The sequence below is a fragment of the Cololabis saira genome, chromosome 9, assembly GCF_033807715.1.
Source record: "Cololabis saira isolate AMF1-May2022 chromosome 9, fColSai1.1, whole genome shotgun sequence".
Taxonomy (NCBI): Eukaryota; Metazoa; Chordata; class Actinopteri; order Beloniformes; family Belonidae; genus Cololabis; species Cololabis saira.
In genome coordinates, this window is record NC_084595.1 from 29,453,711 (window position 1) to 29,469,331 (window position 15,621).

General features: G+C 38.6%; 2 protein-coding genes across 3 annotated transcripts; one reads left to right on the top strand and one right to left on the bottom strand.

The window, feature by feature from the left end:
• Nucleotides 1-777: 777 nt before the first annotated feature.
• On the top strand, nucleotides 778-6,338 carry svopa (SV2 related protein a). Of its 2 annotated transcripts, none has more exons than XM_061729131.1 (16): nucleotides 778-911; nucleotides 1,954-2,111; nucleotides 2,207-2,292; nucleotides 2,379-2,477; nucleotides 3,138-3,209; nucleotides 3,376-3,500; nucleotides 3,576-3,639; nucleotides 3,746-3,871; nucleotides 3,968-4,096; nucleotides 4,203-4,276; nucleotides 4,419-4,495; nucleotides 4,589-4,693; nucleotides 4,916-5,027; nucleotides 5,120-5,201; nucleotides 5,313-5,402; nucleotides 5,503-6,338. In XM_061729131.1, the coding sequence occupies exons 1-16, from the start codon at nucleotides 877-879 to the stop codon at nucleotides 5,701-5,703; spliced, it is 1,635 nt and encodes a 544-aa protein (XP_061585115.1). In that variant the 5' UTR covers nucleotides 778-876; the 3' UTR covers nucleotides 5,704-6,338. The 2 variants fall into 2 exon arrangements, with proteins under 2 accessions (XP_061585115.1, XP_061585116.1); XM_061729132.1 differs by having other exon boundaries at nucleotides 4,916-5,009.
• Nucleotides 6,339-8,524: 2,186 nt separating this feature from the next.
• Nucleotides 8,525-13,986, bottom strand: LOC133450479 (D-amino-acid oxidase-like). The gene is made up of 11 exons (XM_061729133.1): nucleotides 13,927-13,986; nucleotides 12,328-12,528; nucleotides 12,120-12,234; nucleotides 11,611-11,687; nucleotides 11,223-11,288; nucleotides 10,313-10,367; nucleotides 10,016-10,120; nucleotides 9,830-9,912; nucleotides 9,351-9,468; nucleotides 9,109-9,207; nucleotides 8,525-9,031 (listed from the first exon to the last, which is right to left on the bottom strand). The coding sequence occupies exons 2-11, from the start codon at nucleotides 12,519-12,521 to the stop codon at nucleotides 8,906-8,908; spliced, it is 1,038 nt and encodes a 345-aa protein (XP_061585117.1). The 5' UTR covers nucleotides 12,522-12,528; nucleotides 13,927-13,986; the 3' UTR covers nucleotides 8,525-8,905.
• Nucleotides 13,987-15,621: the final 1,635 nt, after the last annotated feature.

Genomic DNA, 15,621 nt, shown 5'->3' on the forward strand with positions numbered 1-15,621 from the left:
ATGTATGAATGTGTTTACCCATACATGCACAACCACAAACATACTGTCATGCACACAGACAGTACATATATTCACACATTCAGACACTACACACTCACACTCTCTTGTATTCATAACATTAAACCACATTTAGTTTAGTTTACAGTTTATTTACAAATAATTAAATAAAAAAACACAAATACAGATAATAATCAATCGAGGTTTGTAAAATGGGACTCCCCAGAAGCTACTGTAGCTTATGAATAGGGGCCCAGTCACACAGCAGAACAACTATAAATTACACATATAATACATATACATACAGTATAATAACCTTATAACCTAAATAAGAAAAAGAAACACACAAAAAAACAAAAAAAACCCTGAGACCTCCTCAGATTTCCTAGATACAAATATATTCTTATAAAAATAATACATCAGGTATTGTAATTTAATAACAATTTTAGTTTTAGTCTTTAAAAAAAAAACATTACAGAGAGTTTAATGTTCTTGGGCTTTTACATAAACGTATGGCAATCTATACACTTTTTTTTTCGTCATCTGGACAAACCTTTAAGGGAGCGTATGAAGTGAAACGCTGCTGTCTGATACTCATCACGTCTAATAAACTGTCTCTTCGGGACTGTTGATAAAGGCTGATTTATGGTTCCGCGTTACACCAACGCCTTACCCTCCGGCGTAGGCTCTGCGTCGATTTAACGCAGGACCATAAATCAGGCTTGAGCTCATCCTGGTGTCTCTGCTGAGCGTGGCGGAGCCGCCTGTGATTGGCTGTCAGGACCAGGACCATGTCGCTGTCCTCGGTGCTGAAACCGCTGCTTACGAGAATGTAAACGGCGATGAGGCCAAACAACACTACAGCCAATAAATCCCAAAATGGACGATGATCTTTTCCAGCTGAGACAACTTCCGTGAGTAACCAACAGCCTGTATGTAGATGCCTTTTTTTAGGTTGAAATAATCTAATCTCCAACCGTGACACCATGTTTGTCCGTCGTCGCCCTCTGACTGCTTCATGTTTATTTCATTCGCTTGCCTGACCATAAATAACCCGACGTTAAACAAAAAAAAAAACAGCATTCATTTAAAAACATGCATCCCGACATGGTGCTTTATTTATGAATCATTAATATATCAGGGCACCCCCTGGCTTTTCCGACGTGCCGTTTGTTTACTGTCGTTCCCCCATAAACCTTCATTTATTCACAGGAGATAGTTTTGTTGTGATTTCAAAGCTGATTAAGTTTCCCATCTTAACTTGTTCTTATGCTGTCATGACTCAGTACATTTCATGATTTATTTAAACCTCCCTGCACATAGCTCAATTATGCTTAAAGCTGGGCCGTGAACTAGCCTTAGATAATTTTTTAAAGACACACCAAAAACAGAGCCAGTCTTCAACTAAAAAAATACATAAAATCTTGCTCAAATATTTAAAAAATTCAGTACTACATTTAGAAGTAAACGTCTTTTAAATACATGTATACAGGACATGCATAGATATGTCAAGGACTTTTACACCAGGTTATTGCTATAATATTCTGCTATACGCATTCTGAAGGAGATTAAAATGGCAAACATATCTACATAGACATCCTGTAAAGTCATCTTTAGCACTGATCCTTCACATTGCAAAGAGGCTATGTTATGTAATTACTGTGATTAAGACATCATTGGCACACTTCCCTTTCTCTGTAAGTGTTTCATCCTGAACAAACCACCAATTATGTGCACGTGGGAGAAGATTATAAGCCACCTTCCATTTCTAGAAAAACATGTGTCCGGGTATTTAGTCTTTATAAAACTGCCAGGCAAGAGTGCACAGAACTGTCAAATATCTTGATATGGTATATCTATTCAACCACAATACCAGCAAATCATAACATTTAATTACAGAGAGTCATGGGCTTTTACCTAAGCGTATGACAATCTATACATATTTCTTTTTTGTAGTGTTGTCCGCTTCCGGCGTACAGGTGAGAGTACACGCTCTGAGGAAGATACCGAGAACAGAGAACAAAATGCCCGGACAGCAGAGCAGGGTGATCTTGAGTCTGTGGCCCTTACAGAAGGAGCCCCAGTGCCTCGAGAGTTTGCTAATCCAACTGATGGTATAGTATGGCGGGACTCAATGTTCTTATATTTGTCTTATGCATTCCTATTTTACCCATGACCCTCAACATTTTCATCTTTTTCATTCTCTTAGACACATTCATGGTAGAAGATGCTGTGGAAGCCATAGGCTTTGGGACATTTCAGTGGAAACTCTCCATCCTCACTGGTCTATCCTGGGTGAGTACTGTGCAGAGACCAAACAAGCAAAATACAAAGTATATGTCCTTTTCACAATAATTCAGTGAGGTTTGCTTTTTGCTCAGATGGCCGATGCCATGGAGATGATGATCCTCAGCATCTTAGCCCCACAGCTCCACTGTGAATGGAGACTGCCAAGCCTCGAGGTGGCACTTCTCACATCGGTAATGCCTCTCTAATGTCTGTGCAGTTTTCCTGTTTTCAATGCCCCATCTCTGTCCTCTTAGTTTTAATGAAGGTCATATAGATAATTTCAAAATAAGTATGTATGTAAAGCGAGGATGACAATTTCAGAAGTTAGCCCGTTCCACACCTACTGCAGGGAAGCAGATTGGCATTGAAAATAGGCTGGAGCTTAACGGGTTAGGGACCTCGACAAATTTTGTGTTGGCAGTGGGTTGTAAATTGTTCTCCAAATGAAATGTTCCTGGAGCAATCCTCATGTCATGTGCCGAAGTGTCTCTGGACATGAAACTGAACCCCACATGGTCCACATTGCCCCAGCCCTCCACAATGTCATTCCAAGACTTGATAAAGGGGAGTGTTGTGTCAGGATGGGCATCTGATGTAAAACCTGTATCAAATCAATATGGTGAACACAATAATGATTCACTGTTATAACTCATAAGGGGGGGATTTTAATGTCATTAGATACATGCTGCTTGATTTATTTCAAACCAATACAATTCTCTGCCTTGACAATATGCACAAGAAGTTCTGCTTAAGATCATCTACATGTGATAACTTCCTTACCCAGATACATGTTTAAAATGCTGCAATGTTCCCAACCCCACTGGCAGTTATTGCTATTTTTTCTTTTAAAGGCAGTGTTCATTGGGATGATGATCAGCTCCTCCCTTTGGGGAAACATATCTGATAGATATGGCAGAAAGACGGTGAGTTCTGAAAATCCCATTACAGTAGCTAGAACCTTTCAGAGTTTCTAACTGTGGTCTTTGATAAGTTTACACAACAGGACTGTTATTCATGATATCGTGTAAGGACATGTAGGATATGAAAGAAAATGTTGGATCACGGTTCTATTTTGATTTGCACACACAGGGATTGAAAATGAGCGTATTGTGGACAATGTTCTATGGCCTCATGAGTGCATTTGCACCCGTTTATGGGTGGATCCTCGTCCTTCGTGCACTGGTGGGCTTTGGCATTGGAGGGGCACCACAGTCGTGAGTACCTCTCTTTCATCCTACTCAAATAAGCAGTCATATGGATTTACACTGACGTTCTTCCTTTCATAATAGGGTGACCCTGTATGCTGAGTTTCTGCCCATGAGGTCCAGAGCAACATGCATCTTGCTCATTGAGGTATGAGTTACCTCGTATTGGTATTTCATTTTATAATAATCCTTAGGCATAAATTATTTATTTTTTATTATTTTGCTTTTATAACTTCTGTTTGCTAATGTTGTAGATATTTTGGGCTCTGGGTACTGTGTTTGAAGTACTCTTAGCAATCCTGGTGATGCCCACTCTGGGCTGGCGGTGGCTGCTGGGACTTTCCACCATCCCTCTCTTCATCTTTGCCATTCTGTGTTTTGTAAGTATAATGGTCTTCATTCAAAGCATTAGAGCTTTTTTTTTTTTTTTTTTAATTACCACTTCACATGCATGTTTTGGGGGTGTGTGGTCACAGTGGCTTCCAGAGAGTGCCCGATATGATGTGCTGACAGGGAACCAGGAAAAGGCTCTGGCCACACTGAAGCGAATTGCCACGGAGAATGGAGCCCCCATGCCTCTGGGGAAGCTAATAGCTGCCAGACAGGTGCAACACAGTCTGTTTCTACAAGAAATACATGCTCAGAATATAGTTTATGCTAGATACCCTGATGTATTTCGTATTTATTTATTTGTCTGATCTTTTAAAATAGGAGGATCGTGGGAAGATTCAAGACTTATTTTCATCACACTTCCGCTGCACCACATGTCTGCTGTGGTTTATTTGGTAAATGAGCAAATTACAAAGCCTCCATATCTTGTTCCCATTATCATTTCAAACATCACTGTCTCTCACTGCATTTATATAATTCAGTTAGCAGTTTTAACATGCATTAGCCTCATTTGAAGTTGTGTCTCTGTCAGTGCAGGTTTGCAAATGCCTTCTCTTATTACGGCCTGGTGCTGCTCACTACTGAATTGTTTCAGGAGGGAGGTGCATGTGGAAGTGAGTTTCAGAAAGATTCTCACACAAGTGGAGGACAGTTAAAAACATTACAGGAGTCAGTCTGAGTAGCTACTGTCTGATGTCTCCCTCTAGTGCCCAAAGGAAATAAGAAAGAGCTGCGATGCAGCTTGGAGTGTAAATATCTGAATTCTGATGACTATAAAGACCTGCTGTGGACTACGTTATCTGAATTCCCAGGTACTCATTTGCATTTTATAGTTTGAAGTAAAAAAAAATGTTTTAAAACATACTTGCAGTTGTTTTGAATAAAATTATGTTGTAATTTATGTGCAGATGAAGGATTGTTTAATGAATTAGTTTTCAAAACATTACACATTATGGGGAAAATATGTGTAGAGATACGTTATTTTTGCAAAAATGCAGTTTTAACAGATTACTGATTATGGTGATTTCCTGTAGGACTGTTGGTGACTCTGTGGGCTATTGATCGACTAGGAAGGAGGAAGACCATGGCGCTGTGCTTCCTCGTCTTCTCTCTATGCATCATTCCACTGTACGGCTGTGTTGGGAGGTAAGCTTGGCTGTAGTTTATACTTTCAGGCATTTCATGAAGTGTAGATCCCATTTACTCACTCCTACTGTCTCTGATTCCCCCCGTCACAGAGCTTCCATGACAGTGTTGATATTTATTGCCAGAGCGTTTATTGCAGGAGGCTTCCAAGCCGCCTATGTTTACACTCCAGAGGTAAAGAAAATCCTACTAGTGTAATTTCAGCTTAAACTCCAATTAGCATGAAGAGTTGAGTAAACAGAGACAGAAACAGAGGATGTTAGCTTCCTCTGTGTTTTTTGGCAGGTGTACCCAACAGCGACCAGAGCTTTAGGTTTGGGAACCAGCAGTGGAATGGCCAGAGTCGGTGCCCTCATTACACCCTTTGTTGCACAGGTGACATTGTACAATCTTAACAATGTGGTTATCTTAATCAGGCTGAATGTAAAATAGCTAACATAATAGATTCTGTCGGTTCCTGGGCTTCATTTTGCAGGTAATGTTGGAGTCCTCTGTGTACCTGGCTCTCTCAGTGTACTGCTGCTGCTGTCTCTTCGCTGCCATCGCTTCCTGTGCACTGCCAATAGAGACCACAGGCCGGGGTCTGCAGGAGTCCAGCCATCGGGAGTGGGGACAGGAGATGATAGGCCACCGCTCAGAAGGAATCCCCAACTCTGGCTCCGGCTCCCAGGGCTGAAGACAAGTCTGCCAGGGTACGATAACGGCGTGACAGCAGTGACGAGAAGAGGGGAGGAGAGCCAAAAAAAAAAAGAAAAAAAGCTGGAGCAGCTCTCTGGCCTTCTTCTATGTTGCTTCTGTTTAGGCATCAGTGGCGTCAGAGACCCAGGCTGCAGAATCCTTTTTACATGTTACTGTACTTTAGTCTGTAAACACCATCGCTGTCACACTGGTGCCACTGTATAATTGCACATAGAGCGATATAGAAAGACCAAATAACACACATGAGGGCAAAAGTGGAAGTAGACAAAATGGGAAACCTTACCAACACGGTGAGAAAGTGTGAATATTCAGCTTCAAACAACTACCTTCTTTTCAAAAAGCCTTAAAACTACCTATTCAGCTTGTGACTGAGGAACCCACCCTGGATCCAGTGAGACAGCGGCTTCTCTTAGCAAACTGAAATTAAAACTGTATAGAGGAAATGAGATTGATTTGCACATACAAGCCTGTTGAAATACACTTGTACATTTTTGGAGTAAAATACAACTCGTCAAATAACACCTGGGGTAACTGCATTTAAGAGTCACTGTTGTCAGATTTACAGGATATGCTGTACAGTTAATCATGCATACAATAGAAAGACCCCCCCCCCCCCCCGAAAAATCTCAAGTATTACTGGAGGAGGGTATTTATGCCGACCAAGGGCATGAGGAAAATACAGGAATAACTTTGGAAGGTTTCAAATCTGAATCATGAGTTTGAAATATTTATACAAACTGTGGATAATAATAAACATGGCACTGTCAACAATACTTACTGATCACAACACAAGTGGAGCGAGCTGACAGATACCAGTCAAAAAAGTTCAGTGTTGGAGCATTACATATCAGGTTGTATCTAGTAGATATTGTCTTGAATGGGTTAAAATACTTTTTTAATTTGTAAACATTCAGATTTTAACACCGTGAGGAAGCATATTTAATGCTTATTATAAGGGAAAGGCAGCAAATTTGCAAGCTGAAACCATTCAATTCTGGCTATGGTTGAGAGTACAAACAAGCCCTTGTACATTGACGCTGAGATTTCAGCCTGGGATTACACCGCAGCTGGTTTGCAGTTCCATTTTTGCTCTGTTTTGTGGCAATTCAACCATTTTTGGTCATCGTAGTTATTTAGAACTAAACCTCTGCGGGGCAGTAGGACTTGGGTCAAAATAACCCAAGTCAGAGCGAAGGCCCTCAGTTCCTCAGAGGCCTTGCCTATCCCCTAGCACCTTGTAAGGGTAAAATAATGGAATGACTGGAATGTATATATCTAAAATCATATCTAAAACATCAACAATCCCCATGACAGTGCTATGTGCATATTTCCTGTAAAGACAGAATTAATGGATGCTGCACATCCTCTTCAAAATGCAGAGCTGCTTTGACAGTTCATCTGCAGTGCTCTGGTCAGACTTCTACCAACATTCATCAGCTCACAATTAGTACTTTTCCTTGAGTGTGGAATAGGTCATGAACATTTTTAAATCATTCAGCAGAAAAATGAAAGACTAAGGTGGAATGGTAATGGAAAGTACAACACAGATCACATACTAACATTTAAACATAAAATGTGGTTTCGGTGGGACTTTAAGACACTATGCATTGAAATCAAAGTTGGGAAACTTAATCACGGTATTCCAAAACTGTTTTGATATCGTGAATGATCTCTCTTGCTCTCCACCAGACAGACTAACTCTGCACGCACATAGACCCAGACATGCATTTCAACAGGATGTTGCATTTAGTCCCTGTAAATAATGTTTCAGTACCCAGTTTTGTTGTTGTCTTTGCTTTTGTTTGTAACAAAAGTTATGTGGAGACAGACTTTCCCCAATGTTGCAGAAAAAAAAAGAACAAGCACAGGTCTGACTACCACCCTTCCAGTGTTTGAGATATAGTGCTGCATTAAATGTCTATGTGCACACATTCTTGTCAATACACTGGATGTAAATGTGTAAGATACTGTAGTAAATATCTTTCAAAATCAAGTAGAGGGCTTCTTTTGTGATTTATTCATGACAAAAATGTGAATTTAATGCTTACTACAATTACAAGGACAAGTGCATTTCATTCAATTAGGTTGTTTTTTTTAAGATAAGAAGTTTTCTTGAAATGAAGCAAAAAAGTAAAGTTGCAATTCATTAATGGACTTGAACTTTTATTTGACAGACACAAGTAGAGTAGATTTTCAGTCAATTTAGAACATGTTAACAAATCTAGACTTTAATGCCAACAATGCACTAAATAAACATCTAATAAATTATTTTTGACTGATCAATTTTCCAGTGTATATGATATAAGGAGAGGTTTGAAATATTTGACTTTAAGTAGCCTTAGCACGTTGCATTTTAATTAATTAACTTGTCTGAAAAGAGGCAATCCACACTTTCGTGAAGAAAATAAACTGGGCATTGATTTTCAGATCTAACTCCTGCCTCATCTAAGTTTATCCTGCATGTTTTCCTCTGTATTATTGCTTGACTATAAATGTATTTATAGCCAGTGGCTTTTGATGACAACTTGAAGAATCACTCGTTATCAATTTCTCTTAATCTGTCAGTCTCTGGATTGACAAGCTGATAGATGATTGGGTCACTGCTGGTCTTCTTACATTCTGACAGCTATCAGATGACCTCTGCTGTGTACACCTTTGTAACTGTGCATTTTCACTCTTAATATCGAGGGCATTGAAATTTCTCTTTCCTGCCTCTCAAAATAGCTGGAAACTGAACCAGAGTAATAAACTATTTTAGCAGATTTCTGTGGGATGGGATCAATTATTCAAATTTTATTTTGCCATCATCATATAATATTATATCAATAACTGAAAATTGCAAAGACCCGTTGCATAAGTGCACACCCCCAGGCTCATTTGGCCTGGCCAAGCCTGTACATGACCACGAATTAGCCACACGTGTTAAGGATTTATGATAACATCTAGCAACATCTCTTATTTAATAATATACAAGATTAGCATGTGTGTACTGTCCCGAAGCACACAAATAGTGTTAAAGAGATGTCATCACCCATTAAATGTAGTGTATTGATTATGTTTGCAGTTAAGAACGCTGTGTGTGCTGATGTTGAATTTTTTAAAGACAGTACAAAAATCATTCTTTCTAATCACTTACAGTACAGCCCAAAGGTTTGGACACAGTTTGGTCTGCACTGTATCTACAAGCGAGCTTTTGCACGTTTCCCATTTTGTCCCACAATCTGACCAAAAAGCCTCGCTGCCTCCTCAGCGCATCCTCTGTGACTGGTGAGCCCATAACCTCCATGGCCGTAGTTGTGTATTACCTGCATACAGAGCAATACTTTAGAAGGTGAACAACCAAAGCCCACGTCTTAATAGCTGCTTTGATGTTTAAAATTACCTCTATTGTAGATGAACCAGCCTTTATAGTCTCTCGCTGCAGTCGGACTTTGCTGCGGACAGGCCTAAGGCCAGCCCAGTCCTGTACGATCTTGGCATCCTGACCAGGAACAAGATGCAGGCATCACTAATGGCTTTAACAAAAGGAACTCTGCTGTTTTTTTACTCTTACATAATATTCATGTAAAATCTCATTCCAGTTGAGACAGAATGAACTTTAATGGCCTTCGGATATCATCCCACCTTGAGACTTGGCTCAAGCTGACAAGCGTCTTCCCAGATCTTTTTATGGTCAGTGGAGTTGTTCTGCTCGCTCCAGTTTCCTAACTGGAAAACCCCTCCGACTGTCACAAGGCGGCTCCTGCAGAAACAAAAGTCCTGTGCACTTAGTAAATCAGCCGTGGCTTTCCTGCGTAACTGTGAAACAATCCCAAATCAACCCAAACAACTGATGTGACAGCAGGTCAGCGGGTCAGAGAGGAAACACTTAATTACTGATCATGACAGGGAATTTAAAACAAAAAAGACATAGTTTAACTCTGTGTGATGCTGAAGTAAAATAATGCAATCAAAAGAAAGTAAAAGTAGAGTACAATTCACATGACGCGTTGCATACTGTAAATACATTTATCCAGAACTAAGAGTCAACTCTCCAAACAGAGACTCAGAGACTTGCTTGTGTGACATTGCAGTGCGGTGCTTATCATTGCAACTTCCACTACCCTGGAATGATGTATGGGGAATTGTAGACTCCAGTCTTTGCGTTATGGGTAATAATCCAGTGCTTCAGCCACGGAGCATCCACCTCAAACAGAGAGACACGACCAAGGTAGACATCTGTTTCTGACGATCCTTTTAAGTTGATTTATGAACAACTATTAAAAGTTCCAAAAGCTTCTCAGCCTCACCTTTACTATCTGGCCGCGGCCCGGCTGCAGTTCGGGGTCCGGTTGCAGCTCTCCCGATCTTACCCCAGTGCAGTTTATGATCACATCTGCCCCAGTTTCAGCCAGCTAAAAATAGTGACGGATGATACGACATAAACATTTCTAGAGAAATAACATAACATGAGTCCTTGTTGAAGGATGGAAACGTGACTGCATTGACAAGTGGATGTTATAATATGGATGAGAGTGGAAATTCCTTCTAAAACTGAATGAAAATGTACATTAGTGCAACTGTAATGGTGCACGGCCTTCACCCACTTCTTTGAAGGACTTTATTTTCCTCTGATAAAATTTCACACCTCTTTTTTCCAACCTGCAAATATATAAAAGTGCATGAAACTTACAAGCATTTGAAGACCTAACCTAAAAAAATAAATAAAACTACTTTGAGGATTTGGGTGTATAATATGTAGTAACTTTAAAAAGACAAATCTCTGTTTATACTGTAGAGAATTCCACATAGACATTTGAAATGAGAAATTATTTCAGCTTTGCTGTTAAGAAAAGGTTTAAGCTGCTGAGTAGGTGGTGCGTCTAAAATGCAGGCAGGACAGAAATCCAGCAGGTTACTTGGGTCCAAAAAATCTAAGCGTATTTCCTGCACAGCTGGACAAGCTACTGGAGCAATGTGCACTAATGCTTCCTCGCACTATCATGGTTGCTGACTGTTGAACTTTTTGTGATGATAAAAAGCTGTCTGGTCCCTTTCCCTTTTAAACTTGAAGGATACTATATATATATATATATATATATATATATATATATATATATATATATATATATATATATATATATATATATATATATATATATATATATATATATATATATATATATATATGTATATATATATATGTATATATATGTATATATATATTTTATTTTTTTTCCCTTCCCATGTGGTTTCCTACTGACTTTCTGAATCTTTTAAGATGGTGATATATGTAATGTTATGTACTCTATATCATGATATTCCCAAATAAGTTTTTCTGTGTAGTTTTTTTGTTAAGCCACGTCATCTTTTTTCAGACACATTTCTAGTTTGATACCCTCCATTACAAAGAAATCAATGACATTGCAAAAGAAAGAGAAAAACAAGCCCCCCCCCGCCCCAAAAAAAAAAATGCTGATCAACACGACTGGCTTTAAAGATGAGTTAATCACTCACCACTCCATCAACCACGGTAAGTATGATTTGCCTTCCACCATGAGAGCCGTGTTGAACCAGCCATAACTGGGTAAAAAAGAAGAAATAAGTGTGTTGCAATGGGAGACTTTCACAATTACTGATATATTTTATTGTTATTGCACTGGTTAAGAAGATAAGAAATTCAGCTGATGTGAAATATGCAGAGAAAACAGCATTTGGGCACAGACACTTCTTTTCACCATTAATCCTCATTGGATGTGAATTATTGGCAGGTATTTTGTTGCATTTTTTAAACTTTTAAAATGTAGAGTAGGAAGAGCAGGATGTATCAGAGAGAAATAGCTGACTGTACCCCACTTCTCATTCATTCATTTCAGTTCCACAACCATTTTCAGAAAGAACTCACTTGTATCCAGGAAACATCTGCAGCTCTCGTTCTGTGAGCTGTCTAAAGCCGAGGACAATGTCCTTGAATGAGGGTTCCTGCAGACGAGAACTATTTATTTATAGATAGATTATAGATTTATTTATATTAGAATCGTGTTACAAGTTACCAAAATGTCTTAACTGTGAAGTCAGAATCCGGAGTCCCAGTTACAGTAACCCTGTGTGCAACTTTGAACCTCAGTGAGGCCTCTCTATAGACATGTCCTGTGTACTGCTGGCAGCACTCTTTTGTGTGGCCGAACAAAGCTCTATGTGACTGAAAATTGATGGACTTTGTCTGTTGTGGTTAATGTACTGGTGTGTGATACGTTTATGAATTATCTTTTTGATGGTTAAACTATAACCGTATCTAAACGCTTCATCGCACTGGACCTTCGTTCTTTATTGTGTAAAAAAAGTCTAAAAGGCCAAATCTTATCTTTGAGCTCATATTTATAGCACATCTTTCAAGATCAAGGCAATACTCACCGGCATCGGTTCAGTACAGAGGTTGTAGCCAGACTGAAGGAATATACCCATTTTTACAGACTCTGGTGAGCTAAGCCACCTCAACAAGTAGTCAAATGTCTCCTTGTTCCATTTTCTAAAGTTAGGGGCACATTCAGGATTAAAATGAAGGTTGTATTTTTGTTGCTAAGGAAATAAATCAAATGACAGTGAAAGAGACTGCACTCACGTCTCTTGGATGTTGCCCTTATCGTATAGATATGGCTGCCAGAAACCAGCGGCTCCATCGCTGGTGGTCATGGGAGTGAAGCAGTCTGCATACACTTCGATGGTCAGAGGACTTACTGTTGCATGATAGCGCTCATAGATGCTCTGAGCTGTTGACAAACCGATGACTCCAGCTCCAATCACTGCCACACGCATCTTTGCACTAAAATGAGAGGCACCAGGCAGGCAGTTCGTGAGCCACATAACATGCAGGCCAGTTGACATGAACCACTGTAAGACTACTAACCTGTATCAGTTATGTACAGTCATGACGAATGTATTACATATAATTATGCATCGATGAAAGTGTAGCTTTATTGAGATTAAATATCAAAAGATGGGCAACATGAATAGAAAAAAGTCACAGTTGTTTTAATCTTTAGATAAAGTTCATGCACTACACCTCTGCATCAATCACACTGCCTTATACCGGTATGTTTTTTTATTATGTAACAACTAGAGCTGGTGCAGATTCTCAGTCATCCAGGTCAAGGTAACTTTTAAAGACTTCAAACAAGGCGACTGGACTTTCTTTTCTTTTGTTCTTGAAGATGTTTCACCTTTCATCTGGAAATAATCCTCAGTTTGAACAGGATGATGGGGAGTTTCGAGTTTATATGGTGGAAGTCTTATGGAAATCAATGACCATCCATCCACTTTCCGTCTTTTTACCACTGTCAGTTCTTAAACCAAGTTTCGGCGAATGGTTGTGAAAACCCCTGGGTAAATGATTTGGAGCTGTATTATTGATGTTTAGGTCAAATCTGAGTCCCACTCAGATTTGAAGTGCTTTCTTGATGTACTTTTTTTCCCCCTCTGTGTTAGTGGGAATATTTTCATCCCGATTATGTAAACTTCTGATGATGGGCAGCTTCTGTTCCAGAGGGTGGGGTGAATCAAAAACCAGGTACTGGTTTGTTTGTGTCTCTGATAAACATCTATATTAAGAATTCAATGTGTAAATAGGTGTAATTGAATTGTTGCTGTCCCCTTCCTCCTCAGTTTTTCTGCTTCTGGCTCATCTATGTTGTTGTTCCTTATAGCTGATTCTGTTACAGTAAATAAGTCTAAAACAGTCATTGTTGTGAAGACGTGGCAAAGTTGAGTCCTCTGGCTAAAACATCCTTGTATGTGTAAACAACCAGTCCGATTGGTTTTCATCCACTGGTCTTGGATTTCCATAGACAGTGTGTTGTGTCCTTGTCTTTTTGTTTTGTGGAGTTAAAATGTCAACTGTTTGCTCTCAGCTGTAGAATTTGAAATCTGTGTTTTTGCCCTTCCTTACTCTTCTGATATTGTGAAACCTGTGCCTTTTTCATTAAGTACCTCTTCAATGACTGTGTCATACTTATTGACGGGTTTATGTGGATCTGATCAATCCTGTGTGTAGCTGGTAAAGGGGACATGTCATTGCCAATGTGACATATCGGTTAATATGCATCTTGGCTAAAAAAAATTTTTTAAAGTCATATAAAATTACAAAATAACTGCACAATACAGACAATGTCAAAATAATCCAATCAAAATATCATGCAAAAGTTTTGAAAAAGTTTTGTCTTACCTTGTTCTAGGCCTAAACAAGCAGCTGCCGCTCACAACCTGCTCTCTCACGGCCGGGGCGGAGTCTGCAGCCAATCTCTATTCAGCGGTGTGCCGCGTTCATGGCCCGTCGGTTAAACTAGTATCACAACAGCCTTGCGTGGAATCCTTCTAAATTGTATTTTTTGATACTTAGGATATCTTCTGACATGTAATGGCACCACAATGGTGTAACAGCATACAATCTTACCGAAACAAAATACAAAACTACGAAACACTAGAGGAGCACCTAGAATTTGGAATAACAAGTGCTCCTCTAGTGTTTCGTATTCCGCCCGCATCACTTGAATGCACCAGTTCTACACTGGGGAAAAAAGTCAAAAGAAGCAACAAACAAAAATACATTCTGACTGGTTTTGGTTTTTACATGTTCATCAGTCTCGTTCATTCATTCATAGTTACAATTTAGGTGAAGGAGGAAAATCATAACTCATATGCACAAATGCAGCTCATATTCAGCTGCATTTACTGTATGTACTCTATTAAATAAAATAACATGTAATACAAGTCTAATAAACTAGTCACTGATAAATCAACTAATATAAAGCATATGATTTAGATTTGATATGATTTAATTTGAGTTTTGAATAAGCTTGTTTTACGAAAACCGATAGATAGATAGATAGATAGATAGATAGATAGATAGATAGATAGATAGATAGATAGATAGATAGATAGATAGATAGATAGATAGATAGATAGATAGATAGATAGATAGATAGATAGATAGATAGATAGATAGATAGATAAATAGATAAATAGATAAATAGATAGATAGATCTGTCATGGAGAAGATGGGAAGGATGATGATGGAAAACTGTGAACTCTTGCTTTCTGATTTCCGTAACCTCTTGATTTACTATCCATTTCATATCACGATAACTCATATACTGGTAAACTTTTTTCAATAACTAAGGGGTTGTGTATTTTAAGGTTATTGATACTATTACACAAATCTATATACTGGTAAACATACTGTCATGAACAGAAAATATAGTATTTTGTCCGTGAAGTGTCCCTCTCATAAAACAGTAACAGGTGCTGCTGATGAAACCATTAAATGGGGTATTTTCCCAACAGACTATAATACAACTAACCACTATAAAGTGGCACATCACTGGAATTAAATCATTCGTTTTTTTAAATTTCCTATACACATTTGAATACTGGATCTGGTGCAATGACACCAAGCAAGCAGTAAAGAAGACTGCAGCCTCAAGTTTCACTGCTGCTATTACATAGTTCAACCTTTTTATATGTTACTTCCTTAAAAAAAACTAGTGTAAAGGTTATTTACAATTACATTAAGTTCTGTTTAGTGTCTTTGCTGCTTAGTAAATATTAATTATTGAGTAGTTATTGTATTTTAAGACCGTAAATCTGCTATTAAATCTGATATTACTTATTTCAACATTTTTATATGTTACTTCCTTAAAAAAAAATTGTGTAAAGGTTGTTTACAATTACATTTATTTCTGTTTAGTGTCTTTGCTGCTTAGTTAATATCCTCCTGACTACTAATTATTGAGTAGTTATTGTATTTTAGGACCGTAAATCTGCTATTAAATCTGCTATTACTTTTTCAACATTTTTATGTTACTTCCTTAAAAAAAAACTAGTGTAAAGGTTGTTATAATCACATCTATTTCTGTTTAGT

Bases quoted from the DNA above. Each gene is read 5' to 3' on its own strand.
- svopa (XM_061729131.1), top strand. From the start codon at position 877: ATGGACGATGATCTTTTCCAGCTGAGACAACTTCC. The intron at 4,277-4,418 runs GTAAATGAGCAA...CTGTCAGTGCAG, and splicing joins TGTCTGCTGTGGTTTATTTG to GTTTGCAAATGCCTTCTCTT. The intron at 5,202-5,312 runs GTAAAGAAAATC...GTTTTTTGGCAG, and splicing joins CCTATGTTTACACTCCAGAG to GTGTACCCAACAGCGACCAG.
- LOC133450479 (XM_061729133.1), bottom strand. From the start codon at position 12,521: ATGCGTGTGGCAGTGATTGGAGCTGGAGTCATCGGTTTGTCAACAGCT. The intron at 12,235-12,327 runs GTGAGTGCAGTC...CCCTAACTTTAG, and splicing joins AAGGGCAACATCCAAGAGAC to AAAATGGAACAAGGAGACAT. The intron at 9,032-9,108 runs GTAATTTTAAAC...CTCTGTATGCAG, and splicing joins CTGGTTCATCTACAATAGAG to GTAATACACAACTACGGCCA.